The sequence below is a fragment of the Ursus americanus genome, chromosome 1 (assembly GCF_024610735.1).
Source record: "Ursus americanus isolate L20-20 chromosome 1, mUrsAme1.1.p, whole genome shotgun sequence".
Taxonomy (NCBI): Eukaryota; Metazoa; Chordata; class Mammalia; order Carnivora; family Ursidae; genus Ursus; species Ursus americanus.
This window is the reverse complement of record NC_142127.1, coordinates 22,673,924-22,693,148: the sequence shown is the minus strand read 5'-3', so window position 1 is coordinate 22,693,148 and position 19,225 is coordinate 22,673,924. Positions and strand designations below refer to the sequence as shown.

The window sequence follows — 19,225 nt, the reverse complement described above, 5'->3', positions numbered from 1 at the left end:
TCGACACCTTAATGTTGGAGTTCCCAGGACTCAGTCTTTGGTGCTATTCTCTTCTTTGGTAGTCTCATCCCACCTAAATGTTAAAGACTATAAAATGTTGATAGCCAGACCACACCTCACTCTAAGCTCTAGATTTTCATGTTATGTACTACGTCTTTAACATTTTCGATTACAAATCTGTGGCAGATTTTATTTTCCAAGATGATTACAATAATATCTGCCATTCCACATGCTCTTCTTAAAAGGTGATATCGACTCTTCCAAACAGAGAAGTGGAGCATCTTTTCCACATGCTTGAATTTGGGTAGGCTTATGACTATTATGGAAGTGATACCATGTAAAATCTAAGGCTTATCATAAGAGAAAATAAAACTTCTACATTGTTCTCTTGGGACATTCTTAGAAACCAGCCACTCTGCTGTGAGGAAGCCAAGCAACATCATGAAGGGGCCAATGTAGGTGTTTCAGCCAACAACCCTAGCTAAGGTCCGAGCTGACAGCCAGCACCAGTTACTAGATATGTTGAGTGAGTGAATCTAAATGATTCTAGTCCCTAGCTGTTATGTCACCTTACCCTTCATGGCACCTTGGTGGATGTGAAGAAGGGATGAGTTGTTCCTGCTGAGCTCTGATCAAATTACAAATGTAGAAGCAATTAAGTTATTGTTGTTTTAAGCCTTTAAATTTGGAGGGGTTTGCTAGCAGCAAGATAACCAAAAGGAGATCCACCAGAAATCTTAACCTTAACAGGTTCAAAACTAAACTGAATCGTTCTCTACAATTATGAGTCCTCCATTAGTTGATGCCAGTTCTGTTATTTCAGTTGCTTAGGTCAAAACACTTGGTATGAACTTTGGTGTCTCTCTCATATACCCTATATCTAATATACCAGGAATTCTATTACCCTATCAATCTATTTAAAAGCTCACAACAAACCTAGAGTAATATTATTTCCTCCATTTAACAGATAAGGAAACTGAGTCAGCTCTTTTAAATATTAGTCTGCTCTCAAGTGGATATGTGGGAGAGTTAGGTTTTTCTAAACTCCAAAATCATGCTACAGTATATGCATATGCATATGCATGTGTGTGTTACATAGTACACATGCACACATATATTAGTAAACGTTACAAAAATTAATAACCAAAACTTTCAAACATATAAGAAAACAGTTTTAACAGTTTCAGGATAAAATTGCACTGAAAATTTAAAGGTTAAAAATGTAAGTAAAAGAGGATAAGCCATAATGAGAAAATGCTAGGAAAAAATTAGGAGAGGGGAGGCTTATAAAATAATTTTGAGTTGGGTCTGACTTCCCCTTCCCCTGTAGAGCCCCTTGCCTACAACCATGTGTATGCCCTTATATATTAAGACTGTGAAGGGAGGGTGTGCTTCTGTTTAATTCCTAGAATATAACAAATGGCTCAATTGAATATGTCTACATCACACTCATAAACTTAAAAATAAAAATGTACTCTTCCAATGTGATGGTATTTTAAAATCTCTTTTTAAATTATAATTTATGGGGCGCCTGGGAGGCTCAGTCGTTAAGCGTCTGCCTTCGGCTCAGGGCGTGATCCCAGCGTTCTGGGATCGAGCCCCACATCAGTCTCCTCCGCTGGGAGCCTGCTTCCTCCTCTCCCACTCCCCCTGCTTGTGTTTCCTCTCCCGCTGCCTGTCTCTCTGTCAAATAAATAAATAAAAATCTTTAAATAAAAAAGTATAATTTATAATCAAGCAATAAATCATTATAGCCTCAATAGAGAAAACTTGATCAATTGCTGTATTGTGGATGATTATTCTAATGGTAGGAGCAAATATAATTTGAATGTTATGAAATCCCAGAGATACACAGGAAATGAGTTTTTCTAATAGAGAATTTCTTCCCCTTGTATTTGTAATAAGCCCAACACTTCATTTGTATAATCGAAAGTGTCTTGTGCCTGGCCTATTATAGATTCATGCAGTTCAGTTTAGCAGGCCTCTTGCTGCTGTGACTTGCCAATCTGTAGTTTTCTTTTTCATTTTTTGTCAAAACCTAGTATACGACCTCAAGTTGTTGTTCCAGGTCTTCTTTTCTTTAAGTATTCTTTTTATATCTCCATAGCCGTCTTAGCATAAAAACATACCTACTCTTCTCTAGAATGATTGAGAACATCAGGCAAAGGGATCCACATAGACTCTACTTTCTGTCAGTTTATTAAAAAAACATTCAGTGAGTGCAGCACACTGTGTGCAAGGTCATGTCAGGGCATCTCCATCTCTTCTTCAGCCTTCAGTTCAGTACATCTTGACAAAATAAGACTGCTTACTATGTGAGAGACACTGGTAGGCACTGTTAAGTATGATAGTATAAAAATAAGATGCTGCTTCTTTTCACAATGAGTTTCTGTTTAAACAAATACAAAATTTCAGTTAAAGTAATAGTTTCATATTATAACGTGAGATCCATTTTCAGGTATGAAAAGACTAGATCAGTATGACTCAAGCCTAAATCTCATCTCTAAATCTCATGTTAACATAATTTCTGTAAGATCTTTATTTTTTTAAATATTTTATTAATTTATTTGACAGAGAGAGACAGCCAGCAAGAGAGGGAACACAAGCAGGGGGAGTGGGAGAGGAAGAAGCAGGCTCCTAGTAGAGGAGCCTGATGTGGGGCTCGATCCCAGAACGCTGAGATCACGCCCTGAGCCGAAGGCAGATGCTTAACGACTGTGCCACCCAGGCGCCCCTCTGTAAGATCTTTATAAAGTTACATTGAATTTTAAGAAACGAGATTACATATAATCAGAGTAGGTAATCGTAGTGAGGGTAGTAACAGCAATGGTGATGCTTAGTCGAGGTTTTATGGAGAAGACTTCAAGAAAAGGGGTCTCTGAGATGTGGTGGGAACATATTATATGAAGAAGAGATAGAATAATCAAAGCATTGGTAATGGCAAAGCAAAAGCCATTGGCAAGAGTATAGCTACATAGGGAAGAGCCATGATGTAGCTGGGATAACTTGGAACCATAAAATAGGCAATACCATTCCTCACATATTAAAGAAATTGCCATGAACACCTTCTCCACTTTACCAAGTGGAATCTAAAATGGTCCCAGACGCTCTCTCCTAAGCCTTCTTTCTGGCCTCAAAGACACCACATAAGCAATGGTTAGAAGTGTAATGAGAATTTATTGAAACTGTAGCATTTTTTAAATTAGGGAATTCTTAGAAATAGTTATTATCCTAGACAGAGTCTTATGGGGGAGGGGCTTCTTTCTTTACCCTCAAGCCAAGTAATGGAGAGAGCTAGAGGCAAATATATAAAGGGGAGACTAAAATAAATAGAAAAGAGCAGTAAGTGAAAAGAAAAAGAAAAGGAAAGAGAAAAAAGAAATGTAAAGAAAAGAAAAGAAAAGAAAAGAAAAAAAAGAAAAGAAAAAAGAAAAGAAAAGAAAAGAAAAGAAAAGAAAAGAAAAAAGTCACTTTCTCACTGCAAGTCCTCAGGCCATCAGGAGTCTGATCGAAGCTGGAGAGAGGGAAAAATTTTAAAATACATATGAAATATCAGTTTGGATTTAGAAAGATCGTCTTTTATGCCTGAAAAATTAATCTTAACAATATTATTTTTTTCTTTTAACTAAAATTGTCTTGGAAGTCCTGGATTCTTCCTGAGATAGCATGTTCTGGAAAAAAGATATTCAGCAGAGTATATGCAATCTGGAGTTGGATAAATATAAAGTCACTTTGGTTTATTCCAACAGTTCAGACTCTGCAATAAACCATGGTAGTGGATGAGATTACCCATGAAAGAGTACAGAAAAAAAAGAAGTCTAAGGACAAAAATGGAGAATGTTTATAGTTAGGGGATGGAATGATTATGAGAGGGGAAAAAGAAAATCAACAATGAGGCAAAAGAGAAAGAGAAGTGGGCATTTCAAGTCATCAGAAAATTACTCTATCATCAAGACAAGGGAAGACAGTTCCAGGGAGAAGAGTGTGCCAGCAGTAAAGAGCTTAGGAGAGATTAAAGCAAGGATGAGAACATGTAGTTGATGATCAGGATGATACCAATTTCAGGAAATTGGTAAAGACAGAAGCCAAATATAAAGAATGAATAAATGAAAGATAATTAGAATGTAGAATTAGCATATTTCATCTACAGTGACAAAAATTGGACAACGAAGGGAAAGAGGGAACAATAAAAAGGTTGAGAAGATAGTAGGGTATGGAGGAACTTTTCCTAAGTGCAGGAGTCAGGGGGTACTTCACATGTTCATAGGCAGAGGGGAAGAAACTGGCAGAAAGGCAAATTCCAGGGGATGTAGGAGGAACTTGGACAAGGAAGAAGCAATAGGGTGGGGCAGGCAGAATAGGGGACCAGAAAGCAGGTGGACAAAGTTTGCGTCTTACATTAAGTATCCTAGAAACAGATCCTGGAATGAGAATTCAATTCAGGAAATGGAAGAGAAGCAGGATAGGAAAGGAGAAGAGACCAAACAAATGTTCAACTGTGAGCAAAGTCCAGGTCTTAACTGATTACTTGGGAGCTCTGGAGTGTAAACCTCACTTGAGAGCAAGGGAGTTTGGCTTTCAAACTCCCACCCAACCATTCATTGGATGAAGGCAACCTCTGGGAGACCTATACTCCCACGATTTCTAACTCTCAGCATTGCTTGTAAAAGAAGAATTGCTAGTTCCTGTCCTCTCAAGAAAAGTGCCTGTGGGAACTGTTAGAGACAAAGGACACAGAAGCTGGGCACTAGCGATAATAGAAATAGGAAACAAGATCTGAGGGTGTCTAGGTGGCGCACCAACAGTGTCCACTACAGTTTGGAACTCCAGCTTGATGTTTCCTACTTTTGAGAACTTTTGAAATATTTTGATCTCACATGCCTATGTCCTTTTTGGTTATTGAAAGGATTAAATGAGGTAAATTTAAGTGGGAGGATTGAATTAGGGGAATTTCTCTCCCCCTTCTAGTTTTGGAGTTGGAGGGAAGAAACAGGATGCAAAATAAAATATATTTTAGCAATTAAAATTAGTGACATTGAAGAAACTCATAGGCTCATAGGTGATAGTCATAGGAGTAAGGTTAGCAGCTTTAAATGGATAGTTTTGCTGAAACTATTGGGGTGAATAGAATATGAAGGACTTAAAGCAACATGAATCTCGCTGGGATGGATTTCTAGAATCTAATTAGTATGTTTCTACAACCTTGAGTAGTAATATTCAACACCTTAGCAGTAGCCAGAAGAAAAAAAGAGAGAGAGAGAGAAAGGGAGCAGGTGGTGACAGATTCAAAGTTGGATTGTAATGGAATGTAGTGAGTTGCTGGTCAGGAGCTGAGGTCTTGAAGTTAGTGATGGAATCATGGAAACCAAGAGCAGCAGGTTAAGGTCAGAGTAAGGAATGAGGACATGAACGACCAAGACAACTCTGTAAGTTAAGCGATGATTTCAGATTTGGTAAAATTGGAAATAGAACAGTCCCATGTGGTGATTAAGATGGGTGTGTGGCCTTGCTTATGTAAGGCAGAGGCAAAGGAGGAATATAGGTCCCTGGAACAGATGAGGTGAACATGAGCTGAGATGTTCACAGGTCCTCAACATGGGTCATGAAGTCCCTAAGAATGTCAGCAGTGGAGGGAGAAGATGGCAAAGTTTTCAGTGAGTAGTAAAGCAATTAAATAAATTCGTTGGTTAATTGTGATAGAGATGATATGGTATGGGAAAGTGGGATGTGTGAATTATGAATTTATGCTGTGAATGTTTTAAAATAAGTGAGTATAACCTCAGAGAAAGTTTTCTTTCTTACTTAAATCTCCACTTTAATTTTCTCAGGTATCTCAAGCAGTAACTCTTCTGTCATCTTTAATCAGTTCCTTTCAATGAAGCCTTTCCCTTTGTTTTTCAAATAGGACCAGATCTCTCTCATTTGAAAAACAAAAAAAAACAACCCCCCCTCAAAAAACAGTGTCTTATTTCTCTGCGCATGTTTACTTCTCAACTTCTTAGAATAGAGAAGTTCTGTTCCTTCCAGAATTGTAAAATTTATCCATAGCCAAATTCAGAGACTTTTTTTTTTTTAGATTTCACACCATTTGCCTTCTCTTTGACATATTTCTCCATTGATTATCCATTCAAGAATTTATTTTCTCTGTTACCTTCTCTGAGTTCTTTTTGCTCTCTCTCACCCCCTACATATATCTCCTCTGCACTTCTCTCTCTTCATGTATGTCTTTGTAGGCCATTCCCTCTCTTGATATATTTATCCTTCAAAACACATTTTCATGTTTTTTTTTACATTAATCACTGCATTGCATCCAAAATCTTATCTTCATTCCTTTACTTATATTTCCATTTTTCTTTAGAAAATCTTTGTTTGAATGTCCACTGTCACAGAAATTCAACATATCCTCCTACCTTTAGTCTTCTGACTTCTTTTCCTAACCATGGTATGTCTTTTTGTCCTGACAAGATTGAAACTTACTTTAGATTTTCTGTAGTTTTTCATCTGTCACTAACTCCTGTCATCTCTTGTCTCCAGATGTCTCTTAGATTTCCCATCTCTTTCCATTGCAACTGTGAGCTCAGCACAGACTCAGCTGGAGGATCTCATTAAATATTTTTGATTTCCTAATTTTGAGCACACCAAAACAAAATTTACATTTTAATCCGCAAAACAAGGAACCGTTGAAATATGTAGCAGTAATTCAAATATTATTTACCTCCATACCCTCACTTCTTCTTAAAAATATTTCTTAAATATTAATTAAGTCACATGGATAGATATTTTTTCAGGATTTATAGTTAAGAATTGATACACCTTTTTAAATGCTATGCTGATTTTCAGGTAATGTTTATCGAAACATTAGTTTCCAGGTAATATTACATAGACATTTAGGTGTCAAAATTCATATCATATGAATAAAGTACAGAGTTTTCATATTCCGTTTGAAGTTAAAACATGTCAGGTAACATTGCCAAAGTAAAAGGTGAACAATGATGGAGTAAATTAGCTGAATCCAAGATATAAATGTGTCTTGAAAAGTGTGCATGAAGCCTATTCTGAACAATGGTGACTTGAAGTCTTTTAAAATGTAGCCAAATGCAAAATAGAAAGCATGTATGAATTTACTTCAGCTTGAAAAATTAGTTTCTTCCTTCTGTTGACTTTTTTGTAAGGCAGTGCTTCCTTTTAAAAAAATTGAAATGTAATAATTTTTTATGGTAAAAACTGACTTTCTATAGAAGTCACAGTATGTCACCTCGTATAATACCAAAAAAGTTTGTTAATTTCACATAGTGTATGATTTCTAAGTGAAGCACAAATACTCTTTTTTTTTAAGACACCAGGATGTACATTGTTTTGTTAACCTGGCTTTTTATTTTTGTGATCCTAAATAACTTGCTGAAAAGTGTTTCTTTCCATAGGATTCAGCTTAATATGGGATCTTGGCATTCAACAGCTACATATTGTCAAGTGGTCTTTGATTGATTATATATATATATGCTTTTAGAATATGCTTAACAATATACAGAAGATCTTGAATGATAGTTTAACATATTTTGAGATAGCAAGAGTATAGCATAGCTTAACACCATATCCTAAAGTATGCTTTTATCTTAAGGCAAGATAACACATATAAAAAACAAGTAGATTTAAATTTAGTTTCAGTTGAAATAATGGTGGAATCAGGGTGTTAGTATGTAATATTAAGATACCGTGATGGTCAAATAACTCAGAAACACCACAATCATGCCCCAAATTATAGGCAGTTTTCTCTTCAGGTCTCTAATAAGAGAGGCATATAAACAAATTATAATAACGAAAAAAAGAAAGCGTCACACTATTTTTCACAAGGAATTTTCTCAAAAATTCTGCAAACACCCTTGTTTTAAAGCTAGTTAGGACCGGGTGATGGGTATTAAGGAGGGCACATGTGGTGATGAGCACTGGGTGTTATACACACCTAATGAATTGTTGAACACTACATCAAAAACTAATGATGTACTATATGTTGGCTAATTGAACAACAACAACAAAAGAAGTAAAAAAAAAAAAAGTTAAAAGAAAAAAAAGCTAGTTAGGTTTTGCTTACCTAATCTTTTACCATTGCTTCGTCTTCATTCCTTAACCTCTAAACATGAATCTTGGATCTTATCCTCCCTGCTAAAAGCAGGGAAGAAGGGCTGGAAGTAATCAAGATGCCTTGGGCTATCATTGTAGCTCTGTGGCTGATGGAGGAGAAAGAGAGGCCAGAAAGGTCATGCCAACTCCCTCTACAGGAGGGATCTTCTGGTCCAGACCAAAGCCATGTTGAATGGAAACCAGAAATAGCCACACACAAATGTATCAACTTACCCTGATTTTTTAAGGGATCTGACCAATAAAACTGTGGTGAAAGGGTAAAAGAGAAGTTTGAAAGCTTTCTTTCTCATGTACCTATGGAAATTGTCTCAGTATCTTTTCATGTGGAATATCCAGGGTAGGTTGGATATGACTGATGTATCAGACAGGTTAGAGGTCATGAAACAAATTGGAAATTTCTGTGTAATATTTTAAGAATTCTAAATTAGCTTATGATTAGGAGTCTAGCTTCTAGGAATCTAGGTATTAAATATTTCATAGAAAAAAATTTGTATTATAGGGACACACCAAATATTATATATTTCGGATAACCAAAAATGAATAAATATAACCCTTTACTCAGGAAAAACATTGTGAAACATGTAAATAGCAAAGTAATATCATACATGTACATATACATTTATTAAAATGAAAGGATGTGCAATGAGGCAGGAAGTTAATTAAATAACTAAATATAATACAAGCTGTAAACATAATATGCTATAGCATTACAGATGCATAATATATTTTTCTTTGTGAAGAATTTTTCTTGATACTTCTCCAGTATTGGCTGGGCATACACGTAATAATTGTTTCACTCAACATTGCAAACTAGGGAATCAAGAAGGAATCTGATGTAAGAATAACAGAAACCAGAGCAAGACCTGTAGAATAAATGATAAATATTATTTTAAGCTTAAACAGAAAAAGAGAACAACCCAGATGGCCCATATCTTTATTTTGGCTCAAAAGAAGAGTTCATTCCTGAATTGTTTATAGAAATGACAACTTCTTTCACCATCACACATTTTCGGTGTTGAAGCCTGTACTTTTGTGACTTAGAGACTTACGGCTAGCAACTTTCAAGTATTTCTATTGGCATTTTTTTTTTTTTTAGGTAATTCTTTATTGGCCCATTTTCCTCTACCATTAAACAGTGAGTTTCATGAGGGTCACTAAGGCCACTTCATTTGGTGTCATCCGCTGCTAGCACTTAATAGGTACCTAATTAATTTGTCAAGTGACTACATGACTGCAGTAAGAGAATACATTTGAGAATCATCCACCAAACCACAGACAAAAAAGAAAAAAGAGAAGTAGTGTTCAAGGTTATACTGTCTCTAGACTCTTCCTTTTGGCAAATGTTCTGCTATCTGTTCCTGAGTTCTTTTTATATCACAGGAACCTCTTAGCAGTAGTAACACATTCTGGACTTGAAAAGTGATTTGGGATTGGCATGTAATGCTTTCTCAAAACAAAACTGCACATTAAATGAAGAAAAAAGAAATGTGAAGAAGCCCTCACAGGAATAGAGAAGGTTTTACTTTACACCGTTTCCTCCTAGGGGATGAAGGATGTCAATTCATGTATTCATGAAATGTATTCAAAGTTTCATGTTATTTGCATGTAGCCTAAAGATGGAGACTTTGACACACTGGCTTACAAAGTATGAGTTTTAAGTAATTCTGATGAAACTGCTAACATTGAAAGTTACAAGCAGTTTTTGTCAAATAAAAGCTCATGCTCACATAAAGGTTAGCTGCTATTGTTAATTTGTAGGGTTTTTTGTTTTGTTCCTTTTTGGGTTTTTTATTCTTTCTGCTGATAAAGTAATACACTGTTGACCTCCCAGTGTGGCAGAGGGAATAACATTCTTGATTCTCTTCTCAATCAAGGCATTTACCTATAAAAGAATTACATGATCTTCATTTTTGTGCCAGCATGGAAACTTTTGGTTATCTCATCTTTCTTTAGCATATCTGATAAAGTATATAAAGCATGCTCTCTTACAAGTGTGTAAGAATAGGAAGAAATGGTGAGTTTATTGTAAAAATTGCAACCCAGATCTATGTTCAAAGGAGATAGTTTAGCAGTCAAAAAAAGAATCTTAAATTCAAAGAAAATGATTGCTTCAAATTAGTTGCTTTTCATTATTGTTCTTATAGCTAAAGGAATCACATTTAAACCTATTCCTTTTATAATAACTTGGACTTATTCTCTTCTTTCTACCTCACACTTTTTACCCTTCCCCACCAAAGCCAAAGCTTTGTTTTCATGTTAGCTTTATTTCTCAAAAAAAAAAAAAATTAAAATTATACAAGGGCATTTGTAATATTTTCTATATTTTTGAGCTTTAACTAATTTTGAGAGAAAAAGATTTGTTTTCCTTTCTAAGTGTACCTGTAAGTAAAGTAATTATGGTATCAGTACAATGGTCATATGATAAACTCAGTACACTTTTGGGCACTTTGGGAATTCCAATGCTACCAAATGGAATATTTTACCTATTATTCAAATGTCAATAATTAATTAGATGCTAATATTGGAACATAATATGTATTCATTGCACATTTTCCTGCCAAGAACTTCTGAGTGTCTCATTAAGACAGTATGGATATTGGTGTTATGATGATTTCTGACATTATTCTTATAATTCTTCAAACCACTTCTGAATGTCCCTTTTTAAATTTAGTGATTTTAAATTATGTAACCGCAAGCCTCTGTAATTATGGGAATTTACAGTTTAGAACAAATTACTCTCCCGAAAAACTTCAATGATACAACACAGCATTTGATTTTTATGATTCTGAAAATTTCTAGGTCTGGAATAAACTTGAGAAGTATTTTCAGTGCTAGATTAACCAAGCTGATACTGTAAAGGCACTTTCCTTCACTATATCACACAACTCAACAACCATTTCACTACAGCGAATTTTGAACTCAAATGGGAACAACATCAATCTGTAATGCTGTCACTGAATCTTAATTTCCATGGGGTTTCAAAAACCAGACACAAGGCTTTTCATTTCTTCCCTTCGTGAAAAATCACATTTAGATACAAAGAATCTATGTTCATTAAAGTTATCTCAAGTACATTTATGTAAATTACTATCTTAAATTATTCATAAGTTTCTCCTTGCAGTTTTATAAGCTTAGTGTTCTTTCTCTACATTTAGTTATAATCCCTAAAGGTTCCCAAGGTGCTAATTCTAGTCAATTCTTTATTTTTTTTATTTTTTATTTTTTTAAAGATTTTATTTATTTATTTGACAGAGAGAGACAGCCAGCGAGAGAGGGAACACAAGCAGGGGGAGTGGGAGAGGAAGAAGCAGGCTCATAGTGGAGGAGCCTGATGTGGGGCTCTATCCCATAATGCCGGGATCACACCCTGAGCCGAAGGCAGACGCCTAACCGCTGTGCCACCCAGGCGCCCCAATCAATTCTTTATTTTTAATTTCAGTTTAAGGAGCAAATAAATTACTCCTTTCCTGACATTCATAAGATGTTGCTTAATTTTAGTAGGTATATAGAATCTTTTAGTTTTATTAGGTTGATAAATTATTTAGCTGTAAAAGTGATTCCCGCAGTCAGATTTGGCTTCATATATAATGATGATTTATCAAATCACTACGGAAAACTTGGGTAAAATCTGTATTCAAAACAATTTTATTTTGAATAATTTTAATTCTTAAATTTATTATCATTCATCCAAGACTCCTGCATGGAAGTATTGCAGATTTAAAATAAACAGAGACTACTTGAGAAAAAAAGAACAAGAGAGGCTTATTCCTCAATACTAAGACCTTTTTCATGGCATGTTAAAGTATGAAGATCTTTGTTCTATTCCTTATACCTAGGGAAAAATAACTTTTGGTATAAGATTATTATATTGCTGTATTATATTTATATTTGGTGAGACAACATAGAGCATACACCACAGGCCTGGGTTAAGAAAGCCTGAGTGAAGTTCCTGGCTTGGACCCTTCCTTATCATCTGTGCGATTGGGGATCATTAACTTCCTGAGCCACAGTTTCCATACCTGTGAGAATTAGAGCTTCAATATGTAAATGGCTGATTTGCCCTGCTCACTCAAAATAGTATTTTTATTATTCACTTAGTGCATTTGAAAGCAGATTATTATTAAATAAAAGGTATATTGTACATATTTCCTTTCATATTTGAAGTCTGGAGTATGTTAAAGCAGATGACAAGAATCAGACTGAATAAATAAGCACCTGTCTGTCCTGGCTCCCACAATGCCTTCTTCAGTGTCACATCCCTTGCCGTTTTAACACAGTGACTGATTAGCCATTTTAGGCACATTATTAATGCTGAAATTTTTCCTTAAAAAGTTAAATGGGTCAACAAATTTGGCCTCTTAGTTATCTAATTTATTTTTTAATATAATGAGACTCCCCATTAAAATTTTAAAAATTCTTAACTTTAATGCAAGCATAGATTTTTTTTTCATGCCTGTATCAACTTAGATCTAACCAATAAAATATTAGTTGGATTTCTCACTACAAAGATTTCCCTTTCTGATTTATAGAGCTTGTGAATATGAACGAAAGCTTCTTCAGGATTAATATACTTGGAATTCTAGCCACACCTCCTTTTCATCTGGTTGTAAAAGTCCAACACATTTATTTTATATAGCATTTTCAGGAAAAAAAAATCAACTTTTAAAATAAATCAAAATAATATGCATAAAGGGAATACATGTATTTTTACATAGTTTAAGTATCTTTTTTATGGATAAATAGTAAGTTCATTAAGTGGATACTAAATATGAATGCACATCTTTGATTTGATTTTTCTATATGCAATCTCATTTTCTCATGTATGATCACTCATATATGTATTCTAATATGCACAGAATACTACCTGTTTTTGCCTGAATGAATCAATGATTGCCATATTTTTCTAAATTCTAATCATTGTTATTTTCTGACAGTTGAATAAAAACTTCAGTGGACATAACTTCAGAAGAGTGAATCCTATTTATCTGAAAACTTGCATTTTGTATTGTAATATAAAATTGAAATATAAATATTACATATGCTGAATGACTGAGTGAAAAAAAAGCACAGATAATCTGCCTTCTGTTTTTCTACATTTAGTTTTTTTGACTTGTTTTATTTCAGCATGCTCTGGATTTTCTTCCTGTATTTCATTTCCTTCCATATTCCATTTTGCATTATGAGATTACTAAAATAGGAATGTCTGCTTTTGTATGAACCCATGTTTTATGATCGCTTCACAGGATAACTTACAAAATTCAAATTAGAATAGTTACATTTAGCAGTGTACTTGGACAGAATTGAAATTATAGTGCATTCATGTATGCATTAATAAATTAAATATTTATCCACCACTAATTTTTATTTTCAAAGTTTCCTAATTTCCTAGTGCTGTAGTTGTCCTAGTAAATGAAAAGGAGAAAAGATTACTGTCCTCCTTGAGCTTATTGTCCAGTGGAGGCAAAAGACATTAGTAAAAGATAACACTGTAAAGAAATATAAGAAATGTAACACTATAAATTTGCCACTCTAATCCATGCAGAGTATGTGGTCCAGTAATCAGAACACAGAAGAATTTTTGAGGGAAATGATGTTTGAAATAAGAACAAGAGCAAATTAGTCAAACAGGTTGGAGAAGAGCATTTCAGACAGGGAGTAGCATGAGCAAAGTATTTTGGAGGAATTTAGAATCCATCCTTGTGATTTCTATGCATAGCTAAACATTTTTTACAATAAGAAATTATTTTTTGTAAACACAAACACACGTGTATTGATTTCTAAAATGTATTATTTTTGTTCTATTGGTATGGATGTTTCTGCTTTATTATTAATAATACGTGTTTTTGTGTTTATTTGCATATTACTCTAAATCAACAATTTCATTTCAGCTATTTGTTCTGGACTGAATGGGGACAGATGCCCTGCATTGGAAAGGCTCGCTTAGATGGCTCAGAGAAGGTTATCCTTGTAAGCATGGGAATAGCATGGCCAAATGGTATCTCCATTGACTATGAGGTGTGTTGGATTTTTACGTATTTAAAGTGCATTAACTGCCAACTTGCATTAATCCACTCATACTGTTCTCTTATTTTTTTAATAAACCACTTAGTCCAAAACAGCTTGTAATATTACTTTTCAACCGATCTTTAGGAACACAAATTGTACTGGTGTGATGCTCGTACAGATAAAATAGAAAGAATCGACCTTGAGACTGGAGGGAATCGTGAGATGGTGCTGTCAGGGAGCAATGTGGATATGTTTTCAGTTGCGGTCTTTGGGGCTTACATCTACTGGTCTGACAGGTAATTTATTTTTTCATAGTATTTGAGTCTCAAAATGTTATTTCAGTGCCAGTTGCTTTACCCTTGTAGGATTAGCCAGTTCTTAGCAAGGTCACAAAAAGGATCTCACAAAGCCATGTGATTTCCACAGAAAGTCAGGCACTCTTGCTATTCCAAGCTCAAGCATTTCAGTGTCACAGACTAAAGTTGGTTTCTTTCCCCTTCTGCTTGGCCATCTGTTATCTTCAGTTTAAATAACTGACTTAATGTGAATTACTTAAAGATTGTTGATCATGTATGTTCAACTTCTTGTCAGAGCACATGCCAACGGGTCCATCAGAAGAGGCCACAAGAATGATGCTACAGAAACCATAACCATGAGAACAGGTCTTGGAGTCAACCTGAAGGAGGTTAAAATCTTTAACCGAGTAAGAGAGAAAGGTCAGCACTCTTATATAATGGATACATCTTATGTTATTCCTCTCTTATTTTTTAAACATTTATCGGACTTAAGTTAGGGATTCTTATATAAATCCAAAACCTCAAAATTCTATCTTTTACATCTAATTTCCTACAAAAATCATACAGTAGCCTAATGAAATGCATATATAATAGTTCATACATGCATGTTTTTGCCTAGAACAGTGTATTTGTATGGACATGTTACATACCTGACATGTCTTCAGTATAGGCTTGAGCAAAGTAATATAGAATATCTTGATATATATACATATTCAACAAAAAATACAAAGCACAATTAGGATATTAGAGAATAAAAAGTAGCTACAAATACGTGTTTGGGTTTTTTATATTTTGATATATAAAGTGATTATGGCTTCATAAGTTTGCTATTGGTGTGAAATATTTCGGAAGTCAATACTTCCTTAAAATTTGTATTTTGAAACTGATAAGATGGTGGTTTGGATATTTCTTTTAATTTACCTCAATTAAATTAAATGTCTATTTTATGTCATTAAATATCCATATTAATGTCCATTAAAATAAATTGTAGTTAATTTTCTTGATATCAAAGATAGGTATAATAATTTTGGAGCTGATGATGGATTCATGGAGGAAAATTAGCCTGATGGAGAAATCTTAATAGTATATTACATCTTCACTCAAAAACTGAAGCAAAAACTTATGCTTAATACACTTAGGAGGTTCAGTGCATTGTAGCTGTAAATTTCTTTGATAGCTTTCATATTTCATAGACAAGATTTTAAAGCAGTGCACTGTTTGTTGGTGAATTCACTTCATGTTTTGAGAGAATTGTTACTTGTGCCAAAGATTATAATACATAAAACTTATTGCAATTTCAGCGTCAAGTTTCAAAAAAGTGTTATACACTTAACTGGCTGATTGAGGAAAATTTTTAATGCTTTTATTTGAACGGTATTTGGAGCAGAAGAATGCGATCTTTGAAATGAGAAATCCAAGATTTTAAACTGGTATGAAAAAAAATCAGTACTAGAAAGTATGTGATTTTTTTTATTGACCAGTATTAAGAATTAAAAGACAGGCTATTCAACATTATTTTTTAAAATATTTCTGTAAGAAAAAATTATTTGAAAGACAAAAGAAAAACACAAATATATATATTTGTGTATATATGTATCTTTTTTTCCTCTTTAGGGACCAATGTTTGTGCCAAAGACAATGGTGGATGTCAGCAACTCTGTCTTTATCGAGGAAATTCTCGGAGAACTTGCACTTGTGCCCACGGATATTTGGCAGAGGATGGAGTTACTTGCCTAAGGCATGAAGGCTATTTGCTGTATTCAGGGAGAACAATATTAAAAAGTATACATCTTTCTGATGAAACCAATTTAAATTCACCGATAAGGCCATATGAGAACCCACATTATTTCAAGAATGTCATAGCCTTGGCTTTTGACTATAATCAAAGAAGAAAAGGTACCAACCGAATCTTTTACAGTGATGCACACTTTGGAAATATACAGCTTATTAAAGATAACTGGGAAGACAGACAAGTAATCGTTGAGAGTAAGTACAATAATTTTTAAAAAATAATTTGGTAAAAATGAGTATCATTTGCACTAGCAGAGAAATTAGGGTGGTAATTGCATGTAGCAATTACATTTTTTTGAGTTTGTGTTCAAGAAAAATGCACCTATATTTTCTGATCCACCAAAAGTCAAAGCAATTACCTCTTAGCATGTACAGTATGTATATTTTGATTATTAGTTTCTAATCATGGAACTTTCAATATATTCCTCATGCAACCTCTTTTCTCTCTATGTGATTTTCATATATCCCTCACTTTTCCAATTTAATTATGCTTGAGGTCAGTCCTTTTCATTACTTTTTAAATTGCAAATTAGTTTATTAAATTAACTGTAAAGTATTCAAGTAACATGGATTTAAAAATGAAATTTCTGCCTCATCACTGCAACATCAATTCCATATACTTACCCATAGCTGACAGCTGTCATGCCTTCAGAATTTTTTTCATGTACCTGTGTATGTCATTTGTAATTACAAAATTGAATGATCCTATATACATTATTGAGCTGCTTTTTTTTAAACTCTCAAATATCTTGAAAAGCATTTATTTCAGTATATGAGGCTCTATCTCATTCTTTAGAAAGCCTACTCCTATTCTGTACTAAAATTTATTTGACCTTTTTCTTCTGATAAGCATTTAAGCTGTTTCTGGTATTTTATCATTACCTACAATGTTACAATGAACATTTGTGCATATAAATATGCTTAATCACACATGTGAGTATTTCTTTAGCATAGAATCATAGAAATAGAATTGCAAAGTTAATTGGTGTTTATTTTATTTTTTATAGCTGGACAAATTTCTGTCCAAAAAGACCATATCAGTTTATATTTTCATCAACTGAGTGTGAAAAGGTTTATTGTCCCATACTTTTTCCAACAATAAATTCATAATTTATTGGCTATGACTATCTAATTTGTAAAAAATGTCAACTTATATTAATATACTTGATAACTAGTGAGATCCAGCACCTGCTGCGTGTTTACTTATATAAATGTAAATATAAACATGGTCAAACTTTTTATTGCACATAGCAACCCCATGCTATGCCTGCCATTCTTGTGGGCCAGTATTTGCATATTCAAAACTTACTTAGTTTTTCCAAATTAGTTCAAACATACACCTGTATAAATATACATTCTCATTTCTTTATTCTCTAAGTATACTTATTGATAATTTCGTACCAATTGTAATTTCCAGAACATGGCAACATGCCATTTTGGCTTGTGTGTGTGTGTGTGTGTGTGTGTGTGTATGTGTGAGAGAGAGAGAGGGAGAGAGAGAGGGAGAGAAACAACCCAACTGTAACTGTACTGCTCATAGAGTTCAGACACATTTGACTTTTATTGGTTCAATACATATCTGTGAAGTTTAGATTATAATACTGTGGTCCTCCAGTTTTTCTAGACTGATAGAATTTAGAGTTGGAAGTGCTTACATTGTACCCACAATGGAGGCCACTGACCTGAGTTGAGGAAACTTAAAGGATCAATAGGAGTCTACTAGTTGATTGGGCCAGATAGGGGAGGAGAAGAGGAAGAAGGATAATTCTAGACCTGTGGTCTTCAAGTTTGGTTTCCTGGGGTTCCCTGTCGTGTGTTCAAGGAGTCTAAGAGTTATTTTTATGATAATACTAGAGAATTACCTTTTCCATGGTATTGAGATTTGCATTGGTGGTGTAAATGCAATGGTGACTAAACTGCTGGCAACTTAGTGCTAATCAAGGCAATGGCAACAAACTGTACTAGTAGTCATTGTATTTTTCACTGCTGATTAACAGCTGGGAAAGAAAGAGCCAGTTTCACTTAAAGAACGTCCTTGAAGAGAGTAAAACATTTTTATTTTATTAAATCTTGATCCTTCAGTACACATCTCTTTAATATTCTGTGTGATGAAATACACATAAGGCACTTTTGCTGCATTCTGAAGTGCAGTGGTTGCCTGAAGGAAACCAAGTGTTTGTGCGATTATTTGGGTTCATACTTCTTTTATGGAACGCCATGTTTTACTTGAAAGAATGAAGAACAGACAGCCTATGGTTATTCAGACCTAGGTATGTGGCAGACATTTTCTAAAGAATGAGTACAATGAGTCTGTCGCTACAAAGAAAATAACTTACAATATCTGCTGCAAATAATAGAAATCAAGCTTTCAAGTAAAAATTAGAATTCTGGAAGACTTGTATCAAGCACAGTGAGCTTGATAACCTCCCAATGCTTAAAGGCTTTTCTGATGAGATGGGTGGTGATATTACTGAAGTGATTTGGGGGGTGGGGTATTGCATAATGAAATGTGTCAACAGATATGCATAACTTAGGGAACCAATATTTTGCAAATGACATGATAAAATCATGCATGGGTAAATGATCCGTTCAAAGTGTAGGATAGACCAATGAATTTTAATGTAATAGGGTATAAAAAGTTCACCACTGCGGTTTCTGATTCTACACTGAAGCTAACCTTTAAGTAACTACTGCTTGTTTGTGTTAGTATAGTGTGAAAGAATGTCCAGAATTATGTGAAAAGTCTACTAAAACACTCCTCTCTCTTCCAACTTCATAGCTATGTGAGGCTGGGTTTCTTCACATACTTCAATTAAAACAACATTACAGGTAGGAAGAAGAAGTAGATGTTTGAATCCTGCTCTCTTCTAGTAATCCAGACACTAAACAGATTTGTAAAATTATAAAACAATATTCTCTTCTCACTTAAAACAACACAGATATTTTCTTAGAAGATGCTAGTTATATTAATATGCAATCAATTCATTTTTATT

General features: G+C 34.3%; 1 protein-coding gene across 1 annotated transcript in view; it reads left to right on the top strand.

Annotated features, from left to right (window-relative positions):
• The window catches only part of LRP1B (LDL receptor related protein 1B), a 576,984-nt gene that overhangs the window by 141,257 nt on the left and 416,502 nt on the right, over positions 1-19,225 (top strand). The window contains 4 exon segments of the mRNA XM_087859483.1: positions 14,028-14,158; positions 14,333-14,441; positions 14,737-14,861; positions 16,056-16,427. Of these exon segments, the coding sequence (XP_087715609.1) occupies positions 14,028-14,158; positions 14,333-14,441; positions 14,737-14,861; positions 16,056-16,427 (737 nt within the window).